General features: G+C 35.4%; 4 protein-coding genes across 4 annotated transcripts; 3 read left to right on the top strand and 1 right to left on the bottom strand.

Moving 5' to 3' along the window:
- The first annotated feature begins 1,141 nt into the window (after window positions 1-1,141).
- On the top strand, window positions 1,142-2,906 carry LOC106317122. Its single transcript, XM_013754980.1, has 2 exons — window positions 1,142-1,332; window positions 1,681-2,906. Exons 1-2 carry the CDS (start codon window positions 1,197-1,199, stop codon window positions 2,904-2,906), a joined length of 1,362 nt encoding a protein of 453 aa, XP_013610434.1. The 5' UTR covers window positions 1,142-1,196.
- An 808-nt stretch (window positions 2,907-3,714) lies between these two features.
- LOC106312900 lies at window positions 3,715-5,001 on the bottom strand. Its single transcript, XM_013750585.1, has one exon. It carries the CDS (start codon window positions 4,862-4,864, stop codon window positions 3,878-3,880), a length of 987 nt encoding a protein of 328 aa, XP_013606039.1. The 5' UTR covers window positions 4,865-5,001; the 3' UTR covers window positions 3,715-3,877.
- A 6,718-nt stretch (window positions 5,002-11,719) lies between these two features.
- Window positions 11,720-12,574, top strand: LOC106315956. Its single transcript, XM_013753807.1, has 2 exons — window positions 11,720-12,218; window positions 12,359-12,574. Exons 1-2 carry the CDS (start codon window positions 11,763-11,765, stop codon window positions 12,443-12,445), a joined length of 543 nt encoding a protein of 180 aa, XP_013609261.1. The 5' UTR covers window positions 11,720-11,762; the 3' UTR covers window positions 12,446-12,574.
- A 2,498-nt stretch (window positions 12,575-15,072) lies between these two features.
- Window positions 15,073-17,610, top strand: LOC106315868 (uncharacterized protein At1g04910). Its single transcript, XM_013753695.1, has 8 exons — window positions 15,073-15,571; window positions 15,650-15,717; window positions 15,787-15,875; window positions 15,965-16,118; window positions 16,214-16,503; window positions 16,573-16,777; window positions 16,863-17,020; window positions 17,101-17,610. Exons 1-8 carry the CDS (start codon window positions 15,352-15,354, stop codon window positions 17,345-17,347), a joined length of 1,431 nt encoding a protein of 476 aa, XP_013609149.1. The 5' UTR covers window positions 15,073-15,351; the 3' UTR covers window positions 17,348-17,610.
- The last annotated feature ends 268 nt before the right edge of the window (window positions 17,611-17,878 follow it).

The raw sequence follows: 17,878 nt of genomic DNA, 5'->3' as shown, positions 1-17,878 counted from the left end.
CACCCATTATCTAGTACATGGGCGTGAGATCACTTGTTTTGGACACTGATCCATTCAGTCCAAAGGTGGACGATAAAGAAGTCCATTTAGTCCTGAGATGGACGATGCAGAAGTCTTGTTTTAGACACTGATCTGATTGGTCCATAAGAAAGACGATGAAGAAGCCTTTGATTTTGGTTTATTTTATACTAACTAGCCCAAAGAGGGGTTATTTGGTTTTGTTGATTTGTTTTCAGACAGGTTATGTTTTACACAAGGTGGTACACGCATATCACAGCAACATCATCCAAGATTTCGTGTGTGTGTATTTGAGGTCGATGACTCAATATGTTCGATCAGATTGTGGCATGGCCGATGGTAAAGAAGAACCAACTCTCATGTTCGAGGACGAAGCATATTCTGCCCAAGATCTTCATCATCCACGGATTGCAGAAAATTGGAGGACCTTCAGTAATGTCCTAATCAGGGGGAGTAATGTGTGTTGTGCTCTTTTTCTTTCACCATGGTTTTGTCCCAATTGGTTTTTCTTGGTAAGGTTTTAATGAAGCAACATTAAAGCACATTGGAAGCTTTAAATGGTTATGGCATCAAAGGAGGAGTGTTATGAACCAGACAGTGGATGGCTCATAACCAAGAGATTATGATTTGTAATCTTTACATTTATCTATGATAGTGTAATCTCATATATAAAGAACTTATATGTTAGACTTTTTCATTACTTTTATAACATGAAACAAATTATGTCTTTATTAAATTTGGTAGTACATGATTTCAATATCTGTCCAAGTTTTTTTTATGATTATCAAAACAACAAATGAAGAAAACATGTAAGCGACTAACCGAACACTACATTTAGATACATAGTTAATTAGAGATATGTTCTATTACAATCTTCCCATGCAATCATCATTTTATTATTTAAAACTTCTGTATATATTAATTAATAAAATTGTTTATTTTTGTTAAAGGTTTTACCAATTAAAATTATTAAATTGTTAGTCACGTAGCGGCTGACACTAAAATAAAGGTGGTTGTTAGAGAATGCCTTCCCTACATATGTATATTTTCTCGTCTGCATTTTCTGAATCTTCTTACAATGTTTTTCTTCTTTTATCCTCCATTAAAGGACACCTAAAGACTATATATATTAAGCTTCAATCGAATTTCTATACATATATTTCTCCTTGCAAAGAATCATGGTTATAAAAACGACAGAGAGAAACTATTCTGTGGCAGCAGTTGCCTTGGTCATCGTTATGGCTTTGTATCTTGTTGCTCTGTTCTCCACCGTGTCCGACCTTAAGTTGATTCCTTCGCTAAGTTTGTCTCAAGGTATGTAAAATATCATCAAACCACTTCTTCTTTAAGATTCTGTGATCTTCAAAAGAAAAAGATTGTAGAAAATAATTATAATAATAGTTTACGTTGTTAATAAAGGAGAAAAAGTGTAACTTTATTTTGTTATTAACTCACAAATAGTTTATTTGATTTAAATCTAAATGCTAAACCAGACTTTATAACATCAATAAAATGGGTACTATATGATTGATTGCATAAAATGTCTCTTTTATTCCATGCAGTGCTAGCCAAAAATAATTTTGAACCGTCGATATGTCAATTTTTAAATACAAATTTCAGCTATTATACGATAATTGATTTTAAAAATGTTTCCTAATGCAGGCATGTTACAACAAACATGGGAATCAATAAAAATCGACAAGCCTCCACAAGAGACAACTTCATCAACAATCATATGTGATCGATCCCACACTAACTACGATCTCTGTTCAATCAACGGCTTATGTCATCTCGACATCAGAAACCAAACTATCACTCTCATGGACCCCACTTTTGCCACATCAGCACCGATTGTTGAGAAGATCAGACCATACCCAAGAAAGGCAGATAACTGGATCATGTCCAAAATTCAAGAACTAACACTGACCTCAGGTCCAATGGGCCTAACCAGATCATGTGACATAACACATGATTCGCCGGCTATTGTTTTCAGCGCTGGAGGTTACACCGGAAGCATCTATCACGATTTCATGGATGGTTTCATTCCGCTTTTCATCACGGCCAATGTGATCTACCCCGACCGTGATGTCATCCTTGTGGTAGCTAATCCTAGGGAATGGTGGATGCCGAAATACATGGAAGTTTTAGGTGCGTTTAGCAAACACAAACCCATATTACTCGAGAATGAAAATGCGTCTGTTACGCATTGTTTCACTTCAGCTATTGTGGGTTTAATCTCACATGGGCCTAAAGCAATAAACTCGACCCGATTACCTAATTCAAAATCATTAGAGGACTTTCACAACCTTCTAGACAAAGCCTTCAACACAAATATACCCACTTTCAAAATCCAAAAGCCTCGTCTCATATTGATCAGTCGATATGGCAACATTGGTAGGGTGATATTAAACGAGGAGAAGGTCAAAGAGATGCTTGAAAACGTTGGGTTCGAGGTAATCACATTTAGACCAACGGGAACGACGAGCATGAGAGAAGCGTATGAACTTATAAAGTCGAGTCATGGGATGGTCGGGGTTCATGGTGCAGCATTAACCCATTTGTTGTTTCTTAGACCCGGTTCGGTTTTCGTTCAGGTTGTTCCCGTTGGAGTAGGTTGGGTGGCTAATTGTTACGGATCGCCTGCTAAAGCAATGAAGTTGGAGTATATGGAGTATTCTATTGATGTGGAAGAAAGTAGTTTGGTAGAGAAGTATAGTAGAGATGATTTGGTTTTTAAAGATCCTATCGCTTTTAGCAGGAAGGATTGGGGTGTGACTAAAAAAGTTTATTTAAAAGAACAAGATGTTAGATTAGATGTGAACCAGTTTAGGAATCATATGAATAAAGCGTACGAGAAAGCTAAATTGTTTATGGATTTAAACGGTTGAGTTGATTATACGTTTATGCTTATCGTAATGGTTTGTAATATCCGAGTACAAAATGTCTTTTATATATAAATTTATCCATTTATTTGATGGTCAGTTTGAATAAATATACTATTCTTTTGTGTGTTTATGTGCGTATTCTTATACATTAATAATAAATCACAAATATGATTCGCTCAAGAAGGCAAAAATCAAAATATGATTTGAATGAAAGGGAACCAAAACTAAACTGAAATTCATATTTAGCATCGTTTGGCCAAACATGAAATTGGTTTTTGAAATGATTTATTAATCATCTGCTGAGCTAAGATGGTCCAATGATTGTCTAAATTCATATTTGATTCAGTACGTGACTAACTTGATTTACGAGTTTCATTATACTGTATGTCGTGTTCATGAGCTGTGTTTTTTGGGTAAAAGTTCATAGGCTTTGTTATTTATTGATATGTGGTTTAAAGGAGAGCAAATCAAAGAAAAAGACCTGTGAGTTTTAATGAATTTGTTTCATGGTTACTCAATTACCACAAGTTTCTACGGATGGAAACTCTGAGAAATTGAGAAGGTATATTTTACTTCGATATTTGTGTGAACTTAAGCATAAATGTAAAAGCAAGATTCAAGATTATGGTCGTATGTGGATTATTTCGTACGCGGGGAAAGACAAAGATACAGGTATCTTTTGGTTCTCCTGACAATTGTTACATTCTGTGGGACATTCATGGAAGCTCTGACTCTCTGCACAAAATTTTGATTATGACTAATCAGTTTGATGAATTTATAATACTAGGTAGGTAGATTGTACCACCCAAAAGACACAAAATTAAGATCATTCAATCACATTACAAAAGCTTAGAAGTGTCAAGAACAAACACAAAGCCAGTCCGATTGAGTCAAACACTAAACAAGATTCAATACACAAACTTGCTTTATCATACAAAAAGCCCCAAACTTTTCAAACACTGAATGATGATTAATCAGAAATTGCTGTAAGCTACAGAGACCAAGTGAGGAACTTTACCATCATCAAACGGCAAGCTCACATACTCTCTCGCAAACTCCCAAGCAAGCTCCCCGTGAACAGCTTTACAGTACATATACATCACCGTAGTCGCCGCCACGTAATAGAGCATCAAAACCGTTAGAACCGCAGAGGTGACCACGATCTGGAACACGAAGAAAGCTTTCGTCCACAACTTGCCATCATCCATGTGAGCGGAAGCAGCCACGGTGCTGATCCAAACGAAACACGACTGAGCCACGGCGTAGAGGAGGATCATAGACAGAGAAAGGCTCTCCATCCCTTTGATTAAGCTTTTGCTTCTCTTCAACGGCGTTAACCCCCAGGAAGACTCAACAACGACGATGGCCCACGCGAGGATCCAGTTAACATAGAGTTTGACTAGGATCGCGAGTGAGATGAGTATCACAACGGTGGAGAGATCTGGCGAAGCGTAATCGAGCCCGATTACACGAGCTAACAAGAAAGCTGCAAACCCTAGAATCAAGAAAACTGCTAATACGATGAAATTGGAAGAGATTAGAGTAGCGAGAAGAGGGAGGAAGGAGGTGAAGCTCGATCTCACGGCGGAGATGAGTTTCACCGGTCTTCCGTAGAATCCTTGGTACACGCTGTACGCGATTGATCCGATCGCTAGGAGGTTGAAGACGGTGACGACGACGATGTAAGCGATCAGAAGGAGGAGGACGGTCTTGCCGTCGGCGTCGACGTCGCCGTCGTGGATTGAGCCGCGGAGGAGGGAGACGCTGTTGTGAGAAGCGGAGGATTGGTCGATGATGAGGCGGGAGACGGAGGGGTAGACGGTGACGAAGAAGCAGAGGGGGAGAAGGAAGAGGACGGAGAGAGCGAGGAAGTGGCGTGAGTGGGCGTTTATTATCCGCTTCGATTCCGTTAAGACGACCCAGAGATTCACCGTAGGAGGAGGAGGAGATGCAGTCGCCATTAGAGCGCGTAGTCTACACGGAGTTGGAAAGAAGAGTCGAGAAACTAAAGTGACTACGACTCTTGCTTCAAGATAATTAGTATGGATAGGGTAGATACGGGTCGTGTCAAACTCCCAAGTTTTTTTTTTTAAATCCTAAATAGGAAGAGACTTGTCCTAAATGATTCCAAGGAAATGTTGATATATATTTTTTTAACACTAAATTATTATAATTTTACAATTACGAAAAATATTACACAGACGATATTACTATCTATTTTATGAAGATCTACGCCTAAGTGCATCATTTAAACTGTCCCAGAAGATCCAAATCTGGCCGAATTTACTTGCATCATGTTGTAGATCATTTGTAAGCATTTTTTCGTTGTCTGCATGATTGTTTAATAAATTGTTTTCTCCGGAAATTGAAATATGAACTTCTTATAATATAGAATCTGCAAGAAATTATATAGTTTGGGATTCGATCCTTAGACTTAGACTTGGATGTAAAAACCTTTAAATCTTAACCACTAATATACAATACTTCCCTCCAATGTTGAGATTCTAAAAAATAGAAATCACAACCTACGAGAAATAATCTTAATATATTCACAAATTGAGAGTAAAGTTTGAAAATAAGGAATGAGGTCATTGCCGTAAGACCATCTCCAATGGATTATTTAAGAGGTATCTATGTCATGGTTCTATCTCATTATATGCTGAAAATTAAATAAAAAAGAATAAAAATAGATAGATGTGGTTTTAAAAATGGAACTTTTGGAACCATATCTAAGTTGCAACGTGTCAATTTCTCATTTGTTAGTGTTTTTAAAAAAAAAAACCCAGAAGGCCACAACGCTTCCTCATTCCAATCCTTCGCTTCGTTTCAATTCGGAACCCTAATTGGTGAATTACCAAGGATGGAGTTTGATGGAGAAGACGGTAGAGGGAGGAGATGGATTGAACAAGAAGAAGGAAGAGAGCTGTAACGAGAAGAGCGACGGTGGAGAACGGTGGAGGCAAGAGAAGGGATCGGGAGAACTCACGACTTCCACCGGCAAAACTATATGAGCTCCGGCTACTTTGATTCTTGCTCCGACGGCTCTTCCGGTCTTCCATTCAGGCTCATGCCAGCACCAGAGGACTGAGGACCATCACCACCAAACTCGATGAACAAAATCCACGGACAATTGGAGCTCCGACAGTGGAGATTAAAAACTATATGAGCTCCGGCTATTTTTTCTTTCAAAGGTTTATTTTAAGGATTTTTCTCAATTACTGTTCTGATGTTTGTGTGTCTGATTTATCTCACCAATATTTGCAGGTGAACTTTTCGTATCATGAAGCCAGAGAACAGAACCTAACTAACAAAGATGGTCTCGTCCATTACTAATCTTGAAAGAGATCCCAAACAGGTAACTTCAGTTCTCTTTTGAAATTGGTTGTTAGATGTTAACTAGGGCAGCTTGTTCAGTCTACATCAAATTTACTTAAGTGATCAATGCTTGGTAGAGTCTTTTAGTTTATAGTTTCACGGTTTATAGTTTATCATGGTTGGACAGATGATTTTATTTTGAGATATAGTTTGGTTGAACGATACATTGGTCGTAGTTATGAATATATTCATCCGACTTCTGGATATATTTATATAACATTTGTTACCTGCTTGAGTTCAATTTCTGGTACCAGAAGACCCCACCTCGGTTCTCAAAGCTTGGTGGCAGTCTTATTCAAAGTGGCCTTACCCTACTTTGATGTTTGACTATGTGTTGAAAACAGGGGATGATGAACAACTGATGGTGTATACTCGAGAAGAATCTAGTTAAGCTAATGGAGAGAGGATGTAATTGACATGAGAATTGTATTCATGTTACTTTAGCTTTGTGTTCAGTTGTCTTTAGAATTGTAATTTTGTTTATGATTTCTCAATCTATGTTATATATTTTTATGTCAAGTTAATTTAAATTTTATGTAATTTATGTCAAATTAATTTAAATTTTATGTAATTCAATAATTATAAGGTTTTTTAATTATAGAATGTGATGCAAGTAATCTTTTATTACAAGTTTTCAAATTTTTGAAACTTAGAACCTTTAATTGATTCTATCATTGGAGGGGTTAAAACTAAACAAATATCTAAAATTTTTAATTTGATTATTTTCAATTAAAAAATGATTTAGAACTCTAAGACCATATCTATTGTTGGAGATGGTCTAAGGAATAGAAAACTAGGTGGCAAAACTAAGGAATGAAGAGGAAGAATGAGCTTGACGGACCATAACTTTCAGACAATCACCAAACTTAGCATAACAGGAAATTAATAATATATCCCACATTGGTGGTGATTAGTTTATTTGGGTAATATATATATTTGATGTGGCCATCTTTAGATTTTGAGCTAGTTTTTGGGTGTGAGTTAGACCAATCACTAATATGGTATCAGAGACCATGGTAAAAGCCCAACATATGATTTTCCACATAAACAATTTCCAATTTATGTAGCATCTACAAGTGGTCTATCTTGCTGAAGTATGTACGAGATGTTAAGCTTGGACTGTTTCAATTACACTGTTTCCCACCTACATTTTGAGATGGGCTAATAATATATCCTACATCGGTGGCGGTTAGTTTTCTTGGACAACATAAATGTGATGTGGCAATCTTCCACTTTTGAACTATGATGTGAGTTAGGCTAATCACTAATAGAAATCAAACTCGAGTATCTTATCGGAAACATTGTTGTGACGAACTAGCTGTGTTTTCTCTGGGTCAAATCCCATATATATTAATAGAGAATCATTTAAAAAGTTATAACCTTAAGTTTGTATTAATTAAAAAATAGTCTTGCTTAAGTATCACTTAATTAGGATATCAATTTGACTTACGTAGTAGCATAAAAATCAATTGGAAAATTAGTAAGTCCAAAATTCAATTGCTAGGAAAACTTATATTAACTCAAACATAAATGTATATGATAAACTTAATACTCATTAACTTAATACTCGGCGATAAAAGTGATCGATATAATGCAAAAATACATTGTTGATGTCATAGGTAACGTTTTGATCAACATTGAACACGTACCAATGAACGACAACTCTTCTTCTCCCACACACATGAGCTAACAAAGGAAATAATCATGTTACAACTCATCATTATAGAACATGTGTCATTGAAAGTGTATATTGGCTATTGTAGTATCATAGAGTATATAAAGTGTTATGCCATGTAATTTTTATTGTTCAAAAAGAAGCTTGGAATATACAATATTCAATCTAGAACTAAAATATACACGTTTGTATATATTTGTAGTTCAATGATAATCCAGTTCTAACCGGACCAAAGAAGAAATCGTGTGTAGAGACTAAACCGGAAACTAAATGTTTTGGATTTAACTATTTGTGATAGACAAGTTTGATTTTTTTTTGATGTATGTATTTGAGAACATTCTATATTTTCTTAGTGTTACAAAAATTCGATCTGTATAGAAGACATAATTATACAAATGATCAAAAAAATTGTCGATAATATATATTGGTAATATTTACAAATAAATTCACCATGCGCAAAGCGCTAGCCGTATCCTAGTTCTCTACTAAAAGTAAAACCAAATCATGTATTCTTTTCGGACCAGACGCTCTTCCAAAATCAAATTTTCGTCAACCGGATGTTTAACTCTTTGCTTAGTGAAATATTAATTTTTTAGGGTTTTAAGTCTCAATCAGGGCCGGGGCTTGACCACAAGCTAGTCAAACATGAACTTGGGATCAATATATTTATGAATAATTTAGGGGCTAACTTGGTAAGAATCTTTGTTGGTTGTGGTTTAGTATACTGTTTCACTGGTGAAAGTCGCGTGCTCGAGTCAGTTTTATACCGTCTGTGAAGACTTAAAAATAATTTTTCATTGTTTCTAATTTTTAAAAATGGAGTTGGATGGTAATTTTCTTTAATCTAATATATCTGATTTATTTTGGTAAAATCTAATATCTGATTTGAGACTTAAATGGTCAATTTATCTCAGCAAGCAACTTCTCCCGTTGCCATCAAATATGAAGAATCACAGGATTAACTGTTCTCTTCTCCTCTGCTTTTGTTACATTTGTTGTAGAGAAGAAGTCGGTACGTTACATAGAGAAGAAGCTGTGTTTATAAGAACGGATCCGAATATAAGCATAATCTAGTTTACAAAAAAAAAAAATATATAAGAAAAATATAATTAATATAACAATGCATGCAATTTATAACTGATTAAAAGCCACGCCCATGCATAATGTATTGATCAACCAGTAGAACCAAAAAAAAAACAATTATGCATGATTTGATTATTTTCAATTAAAAAACAATTATGCATGATTTGATTATTTTCAATTAAAAAATGATTTATAACTCTAAGACCATATCTATTGTTGGAGATGGTCTAAGGAATAGAAAACTAGGCGGCAAAACTAAGGAATGAAGAGGAAGAATGAGCTCGACGGACCATAACTTTCAGACAATCACCAAGCTTAGCATAACAGGAAATTAATAATATATCCCACATTGGTGGTGATTAGTTTATTTGGGTAATATATATATTTGATGTGGCCATCTTTAGATTTTGAGCTAGTTTTTGGGTGTGAGTTAGACCAATCACTAATATGGTATCAGAGACCATGGTAAAAGCCCAACATATGATTTTCCACATAAACAATTTCCAATTTATGTAGCATCTACAAGTGGTCTATCTTGCTGAAGTATGTACGAGATGTTAAGCTTGGACTGTTTCAATTACACTGTTTCCCACCTACATTTTGAGATGGGCTAATAATATATCCTACATCGGTGGCGGTTAGTTTTCTTGGACAACATAAATGTGATGTGGCAATCTTCCACTTTTGAACTATGATGTGAGTTAGGCTAATCACTAATAGAAATCAAACTCGAGTATCTTATCGGAAACATTGTTGTGACGAACTAGCTGTGTTTTCTCTGGGTCAAATCCCATATATATTAATAGAGAATCATTTAAAAAGTTATAACCTTAAGTTTGTATTAATTAAAAAATAGTCTTGCTTAAATATCACTTAATTAGGATATCAATTTGACTTACGTAGCAGCATAAAAATCAATTGAAAAATTAGTAAGTCCAAAATTCAATTGCTAGGAAAACTTATATTAACTCAAACATAAATGTATATGATAAACTTAATACTCATTAACTTAATACTCGGCGATAAAAGTGATCGATATAATGCAAAAATACATTGTTGATGTCATAGGTAACGTTTTGATCAACATTGAACACGTACCAATGAACGACAACTCTTCTTCTCCCACACACATGAGCTAACAAAGGAAATAATCATGTTACAACTCATCATTATAGAACATGTGTCTTTGAAAGTGTATATTGGCTATTGTAGTATCATAGAGTATATAAAGTGTTATGCCATGTAATTTTTATTGTTCAAAAAGAAGCTTGGAATATACAATATTCAATCTAGAACTAAAATATACACGTTTGTATATATTTGTAGTTCAATGATAATCCAGTTCTAACCGGACCAAAGAAGAAATCGTGTGTAGAGACTAAACCGGAAACTAAATGTTTTGGATTTAACTATTTGTGATAGACAAGTTTGATTTTTTTTTGATGTATGTATTTGAGAACATTCTATATTTTCTTAGTGTTACAAAAATTCGATCTGTATAGAAGACATAATTATACAAATGATCAAAAAAATTGTCGATAATATATATTGGTAATATTTACAAATAAATTCACCATGCGCAAAGCGCTAGCCGTATCCTAGTTCTCTACTAAAAGTAAAACCAAATCATGTATTCTTTTCGGACCAGACGCTCTTCCAAAATCAAATTTTCGTCAACCGGATGTTTAACTCTTTGCTTAGTGAAATATTAATTTTTTAGGGTTTTAAGTCTCAATCAGGGCCGGGGCTTGACCACAAGCTAGTCAAACATGAACTTGGGATCAATATATTTATGAATAATTTAGGGGCTAACTTGGTAAGAATCTTTGTTGGTTGTGGTTTAGTATACTGTTTCACTGGTGAAAGTCGCGTGCTCGAGTCAGTTTTATACCGTCTGTGAAGACTTAAAAATAATTTTTCATTGTTTCTAATTTTTAAAAATGGAGTTGGATGGTAATTTTCTTTAATCTAATATATCTGATTTATTTTGGTAAAATCTAATATCTGATTTGAGACTTAAATGGTCAATTTATCTCAGCAAGCAACTTCTCCCGTTGCCATCAAATATGAAGAATCACAGGATTAACTGTTCTCTTCTCCTCTGCTTTTGTTACATTTGTTGTAGAGAAGAAGTCGGTACGTTACATAGAGAAGAAGCTGTGTTTATAAGAACGGATCCGAATATAAGCATAATCTAGTTTACAAAAAAAAAAAAATATATAAGAAAAATATAATTAATATAACAATGCATGCAATTTATAACTGATTAAAAGCCACGCCCATGCATAATGTATTGATCAACCAGTAGAACCAAAAAAAAAAAACAATTATGCATGAGTATTAAAATTCTTTAAATATAACCAAATAAATCATATCAAGTAGCATACTAGTTTTTTATCAAAAAAAAAAGTAGCATACTAGTTAAGTCCAAAAAAAAGTAGCATACTAGTTTTTAATTTTCCCTAAGTTTTAATAAATATTAATAAATTAATCTGAGACTTTTGAAGTCTACTGAAATCATCTTTTTGATTTACTAAAATATCTATAAATTTATTTTTGAAAGTAGAAATACTAGAGACCAGTAGTGTCATTATCATTTTGTCAGATATTTATTCTCAACTAGCAAAATATCATTACTAGATTTTTACAATATTCTATGTCAATTTCTTTTAAATGACGGCCGTATATAAAAGACTCAAAAAGCAGAACATTATCCAAAAAAAAATATGAACAACAATGCAGAGGCAGAGCAAGAAGAGGAGTTCAGTGAATGGGTAGTGATACAAACCTCATCCACGAGCTCACCAGTCGACGCATCTAGCCCTCTAAGCTCACAGATATCACAACCAAGCCAAGGCCGTGATGATGATGATGAAGATTCTGTTGTCCCCGTCGTAGAAGAAGAAGAAGAAGAAGAAGAAGATGAATCCTCAAGCACCGTGAACCAGTCGTTTCCTTGGCGGGTGATTGAGACTGCCAAGAAGCGACTGAAGGACTCAGGAATTTTTGAGCGGGCGCCTTGTAATTACGTGAGTAGTACAAGGGTGTTCTGGTCATTCACCCTCATTTGTGGCTTCTCATTGGTCTCGAGCCTTGTTTATGTGAAGATCGTGAGATGGTGGAGACGATTACAAGAAGAGAAGCTGAGGTTTCTGCTTCTTCAGCTCAGAGAGAAAGATCAGGTTTGTCACTTGTGTAAACTGATTACTCAAAAAGACTTAAATCTTTAAATTTATTTTAGTAAATCTTTTAAAATGTTGTTTTTTGACATCATCTTTTAAAATGTTAGTTTGATACTGAGTGGAGTTTTAATAATTTGTAGAAAATAAAGGAGCTTATAACTGAAATTGGGAGATTGAACGAGTCGATATCATCCCGGCGCAGAGTTCGAGTGGTTCGGATCTTGTGACAAGATGCGAATATATTTGTATTGGCGATTTGTTGTGCGACTATTATACAGAGTTATGTTCATAGTGTTATATGTGTGTGTAAGAAGATATACGAAATTAAAGGAAAATAGAGTGAAATACAGTTTACATTTGGGTGTTTCTATGATTTTTTAACAATTTGACTGAATGTTCATAAAAAACAAACTAAGATAGGTCCTGTTCTTTTGTACATCTGGAAGTGGTCCATCTAGATGTCTTATCCAGATGCTCCATCTAGGTGTTGTTCGTTTCTTCATTTCGTCCATGCATCCAGATGAATCATCTGAATGTAACTATGTTCGTTTGTTTTTCATTTTTTAACTTCCATCTACATCCAGGTGGCCTTCTTAATAAAATGATTAAAAATATAATTTTTTTACGTTTCAGCGGAAAAATAGCATTTTTACAGTATTGGCGGAAAATATTTTTGCGGTTTTTGAGGGAAAATGTGTTTTAGGCGAAAATGTGCATTTTTGTTGTTTTGTCGGAAAAATACGTTTTTATGGGTTTGGCGGAAAAATACGTTTTGCGGTTTGGACGGGAAAAGTGTGTTTTACGGTTTTGGCGGGAAAAATGTTTTTGACGGGAAAAGTTTTTTTCACGATTTTGGCGGGAAAAACATTTTCGCGATTTTGGCGGGAAAAACATTTTTGCGGTTTCGGCGTGAAAATACATTTTTTCCGGTTTTGGGTGGGAAAATACATTTTTTCCGGTTTTGGGTGGGAAAATACATTTTTTCGATTTTGGCGAGAAAATGTGTTTTCCAGTTTTGGCGAGAAAATTATGTTTTCCGGTTTTGGCGGGAAAATGCTTTTTTCCGGTTTTGGCGGGAAAATTTCGTTTTCCGGTTATGGCGGGAAAATGCGTTTTCCGGTTTTGGAATTTTTCCGGTTTTGGCGGAAAAATGCGTTTTCGGTTTTGGCGGAAAAATGAGTTTTTCCGGTTTTGGCGGGAAAATACGTTTTTCCGGTTTTGGCGAGAAAATTCTGTTTTTCAGTTTTGGCGGGTAAATTGTGTGTTTCCAGTTTTGGCGGGAAATGAGTTTTTTTCGGTTTTGGCGGGAAAATTCTGTTTTCCGGTTTTGGCAGGAAAATTGTGTGTTTCCGGTTTTGGCGAGAAAATGCATTTTTCCGGTTTTGGTCGGAAAATGCTTTTTGGAGTTTGGCGGGAAAATGCATTTTTTGGGTTTTGGCGGGAAAATGCTTCTTTTTTTTTAACGGGAAAATGCGATTTTTCTGTTTTTGGTCGAAAAGTGCGGTTTTACTGGTTTGGCCGAAAAATGTGTTTTTATGAAAATGTGTGTTTTACGTTTTTTTGCGGAAAAACGCATCTTGCGGTTTTGGCGGGAAAGTGTATTTTTCGGTTTTTGCGAGAAAATACATTTTTTTGTTATAGCAGAAAAATATATATGCAAAAAAATAGAATTTAGGGTTTGAAAATAATATTTTGATTTGAAAAGGTCATTTTTTTGTCATTTATCATTTTGGACTGAACTAGATGCATCTGCATCCAGATGCAGCATCAAGATTCACCTTCATTTGTGTGAGAATTTGAGATGAGTTTTTAAAAATTCAGCTAGGTGATCCATCTGGATGTAGCATTATAATGCACAAAACGAATATCGATTTGCATCTTCACCCAGATGGATCATGTGGGTGAGCAAACGAACATGGCCATATATGTTTATGTGTTTTATTTTTTAAAACAGATATATGTTGTTTATCGGGTATCAAACGCATAAAGATTTTGCAGTTGAAACTACAGTATATTAAGCTTTTTGTAGATTTCAAAAACACAAAAATACTTAGCTGCTCACAAGAAAATGGTTTGAAAAGACCAACTTGAGGCTTTTTGAAATGTAATTTTGATGCGGCTTTTATAGATCAAACTAGCATAGTGACGATCGTTGGATTGTTGGGGATTGAGACGGCCGCTTTCTGATCGGATGTTGTTGTTATGGCATATATATACAGCTTTGGAAACAGAAAGCCGCTCACTATTACTAGCAAATTACTCTACTAAACATAGACTGTTCAAAAATCTAAACACAACTCTTGATATATTTGTTTCTTGGAGTGTAGATGTTGAATCCACTTGTATTCTCGTATCATCATTGATCATCATAGCCTTGAAATATTTTTAGGGGTAGGCCTTTTAGTTGGGATTTAGAATCTATTTATAAGGGTTATTTTTGCGACTTTAGGGACTGCTACACAGTCTATGAGAATAATGAAGTGTTTAGTGTAGTAGGCTTTAAGAGGCCCATACGAGTTTTAGAAGCAATATATTACGTTTGGCCTCCCCCATAAACAAGATCCGCTGTAGTGCTCTGGTTTAATTCGAAAATCGATTTTCGGACTTCGCACCTGCTCGCTTTCATGAAATCCGGGTTCAAATACCGGCGGCGGAATTTTTGCATCTATGTTCTTTAAACAATTTTTTTTTTAATATATAATTTAGTTGGGCTATAAATGGACTTCAACTGAATTTTTGTTTCCGCCTAAGGTTTCAAAGAGAGCCCATGTAAATGCTTAAAAGTTAAAACTATATGATATATATAAAGTGATCTGGTGTGTTATTTCAAACTCGATTAGTTAAACAATAAAGACGAAGTTAATGATGGACTTTTAAAAAAAATTAAATAGCGGGGCAGAGATAATGACGTGTGACCAGAGTCTCCGATGAGTTCGAGCTGTTTGGATTCTCAATAGAATCTTGATTTTGAAGTCTTCTTCCAAATTAGAAGAGGTAGGTGATTTTCTCGGGAAAAAAGAAGAAGAAATAGTTGTAGGACCGAAGTGTAAGGTGTTTTTGTCATCTAATCACAGGAAAAAATAATAAGAATCGATATGGTTGTAGTAATCGCAAAGTTTTTCTCGGATGATAGATGGAGATTCAAATTAGATCGGAGAGTTCTCAGACGCATAATAAGCCACCGAGTCCAAGAGTTACCAAAACTCGATCACAAGTTTGGTTCTTTAGAGTCTGCTCCTGCATTTTGGTTTGGACTTGCTTGTTTCAGCTCTTCACCGGTTTAACCAATCAGATTTCCCGGTTCTCCCTTCCGGTTGAGCCGGTTCGATTGCCTCCTCTGCTTCCTCCTCGACGTGAGCCTTTTATGTTTCTTTGTATTTGGGTTTTGATGGGGTGCTTTAGGGTTTTAAGGAAAGTGACCATCTTTGCAGGAAATTACACAAGCAATGGGATTCTACGAGTGTCTTGTAACGGCGGTTTGAATCAAATGCGTGCAGCGGTTTGTCACTTACTCTCTTCACTCTCTGATTTGCAGGTTTTGAGGTTTTAATTTGCTTTTTATTTTCAGATTTGTGATATGGTGACAATTGCTAGACTGTTGAACTTGACTCTTGTTGTTCCAGAGCTTGATAAGAAATCTTTCTGGGCTGATCCAAGGTTTGTTCTCACCTTTTGTATATGTGGTGGTGTGTGTTAGTAAATAGTAACTGAAACCATCTTTGATTTGCTTCTTTTTTTTTTTGCAGTGACTTTGAGGATGTTTTTGATATAAACCATTTCATTGATTCATTAAGAGATGAAGTAAGGATCATAAAGAGGCTGCCAAGCAAGAAATATGGTTACAAGCTGTTCCAAATGCCTCCAGTGAGCTGGTCAAATGAAAAGTATTACTTGCACAAGGTTTAATTTGCAGCTTTCTTCTTCTTTTTTTTTTTTTTTCTTACTTGCTTATGAATGATCTGGTGTTTTGATTGAGTTGAAGTTTCTTGTTTCAGCTATTGCCGCGGTTCAGGAAACATAAAGTCATACATTTCAATAGGAGTGATACGAGATTAGCCAACAACGGTCTTTCTCTCCATCTCCAGAGGCTGAGATGCCGTGTGAACTTCCAAGGACTGAGATTCACTCCACGGATCGAAGCTCTGGGAGCAAAGTTAGTTCAGATTCTCCAACAGAGAGGCCCTTTTGTGGCTTTGCATTTGAGATATGAGATGGATATGTTGGCTTTCTCTGGCTGCACTCATGGTTGCACTGAGAAAGAAGCTGAAGAACTCAGAAAGATGAGGTATATAACATACTGTTCTAGCTTTGATGCTCTGCTACAAAATCTTGATGTTCTTTATGAATTCTATAGGTGTGCATATCCATGGTGGAAAGAGAAAGAGATAGTCTCTGAGGAGAGAAGGGTGCAAGGACGCTGTCCATTGACACCAGAAGAGGCTGTTTTGGTCCTAAAAGCCTTAGGGTTTCAGAAGGATACACAGATATACATTGCAGCTGGTGATATCTACGGTGGCGAGAGGAGATTAGCCCTTTTAAAAGAATCATTCCCAAGAATTGTGAGTTTTTTTTTCTCTGACACACTTTCAAGCTTTCATCATATAATAATATACTATCAAATTGATAAATCATATGGGTTATCAGGTGAAAAAAGAAATGCTACTAGATCCTAAGGAACTGCAACAGTTTCAGAACCACTCATCACAAATGGCAGCTCTAGACTTCATTGTATCGGTAGCCAGTGACAATTTTATTCCTACCTACTATGGAAACATGGCTAAAGTTGTTGAAGGGCATCGAAGGTACTTTACATAAATCAACATTGTTTACTAAAAGTCTCAGCAAGATTATTGAAATGAGTGTTTTCTTGTTTTTTGGAAAGATATCTTGGGTTTAAGAAAACAATATTGCTAAACCAGAAGAGACTTGTGGAGGTTTTGGACTTGCATAAGAACAAGACACTCTCATGGGATCAGTTTGCAGTATCTGCCAAGGAGGCTCATGAGGGAAGACGGATGGGAGAACCAACACATAGGAAAGTAATCTCTGATAAACCAAAGGAAGAAGATTACTTCTATGCCAATCCTCATGAATGCATCGGTGAAGGTCCATCAACTTTAACAGATTAAAGCTTCTTTTTTTTTTTAATTTATAAAATGCATATACTAGATCACTAACCACTAGAGGAGGATCTGATTAGTTACCATCTCTGGTTTTCTTTGACCTTTTTCGGTTTTTGTAAAGTTAAGACATGTAACTTATAAGGGTTGTATATTTATATCAGGAATTAGTACCCAAATCAATTTAATCGGCTCCGATTGGTCCAATTTTTATTATGTTTGTAATTTAATTAAAACATCAATTTTTATTTATCTTTATATGTTAAGAGACACTTGGTAGAGCTTTTGCTGATGCTGATGCTGATGCAGATGCTCTTAAGGCTTTTCTTTCTTCCAGTAACAAAGAAAAGGACGTAATAAAGGGTTTTTGTGTATCATATATCATCATTGCTTTTCTCATTTCGTTTCGCATGAGTGCTGAGTCAAAACTGCCTTCTAGTGCGAGAGTAACAGCCAACAAATTTATACCAACTTAAAACTTTCGTTTTAGTCGAGTTTTGACTTTCACCTTAATATTCAAAACTCAGAAGGGTTAAATTT

The sequence above is a fragment of the Brassica oleracea genome, chromosome C9 (assembly GCF_000695525.1).
Source record: "Brassica oleracea var. oleracea cultivar TO1000 chromosome C9, BOL, whole genome shotgun sequence".
NCBI lineage: Eukaryota > Viridiplantae > Streptophyta > Magnoliopsida > Brassicales > Brassicaceae > Brassica > Brassica oleracea.
Note: the sequence above shows the minus strand (reverse complement) of the source record. Positions and strands in the feature narration are given on the sequence as shown.

Excerpts from the sequence above, each read along its gene's own strand:
- LOC106317122 (XM_013754980.1), top strand. The coding sequence starts at position 1,197 with ATGGTTATAAAAACGACAGAGAGAAACTATTCTGTGGCAGCAGTTGCC. Across the intron at positions 1,333-1,680 it reads TTCGCTAAGTTTGTCTCAAG|GCATGTTACAACAAACATGG; the intron begins GTATGTAAAATA and ends TTCCTAATGCAG.
- LOC106315956 (XM_013753807.1), top strand. The coding sequence starts at position 11,763 with ATGAACAACAATGCAGAGGCAGAGCAAGAAGAGGAGTTCAGTGAATGG. Across the intron at positions 12,219-12,358 it reads AGCTCAGAGAGAAAGATCAG|AAAATAAAGGAGCTTATAAC; the intron begins GTTTGTCACTTG and ends AATAATTTGTAG.
- LOC106315868 (XM_013753695.1), top strand. The coding sequence starts at position 15,352 with ATGGAGATTCAAATTAGATCGGAGAGTTCTCAGACGCATAATAAGCCA. Across the intron at positions 16,119-16,213 it reads AAAAGTATTACTTGCACAAG|CTATTGCCGCGGTTCAGGAA; the intron begins GTTTAATTTGCA and ends TTCTTGTTTCAG. Across the intron at positions 16,778-16,862 it reads AAGAATCATTCCCAAGAATT|GTGAAAAAAGAAATGCTACT; the intron begins GTGAGTTTTTTT and ends ATGGGTTATCAG.
- LOC106312900 (XM_013750585.1), bottom strand. The coding sequence starts at position 4,864 with ATGGCGACTGCATCTCCTCCTCCTCCTACGGTGAATCTCTGGGTCGTC.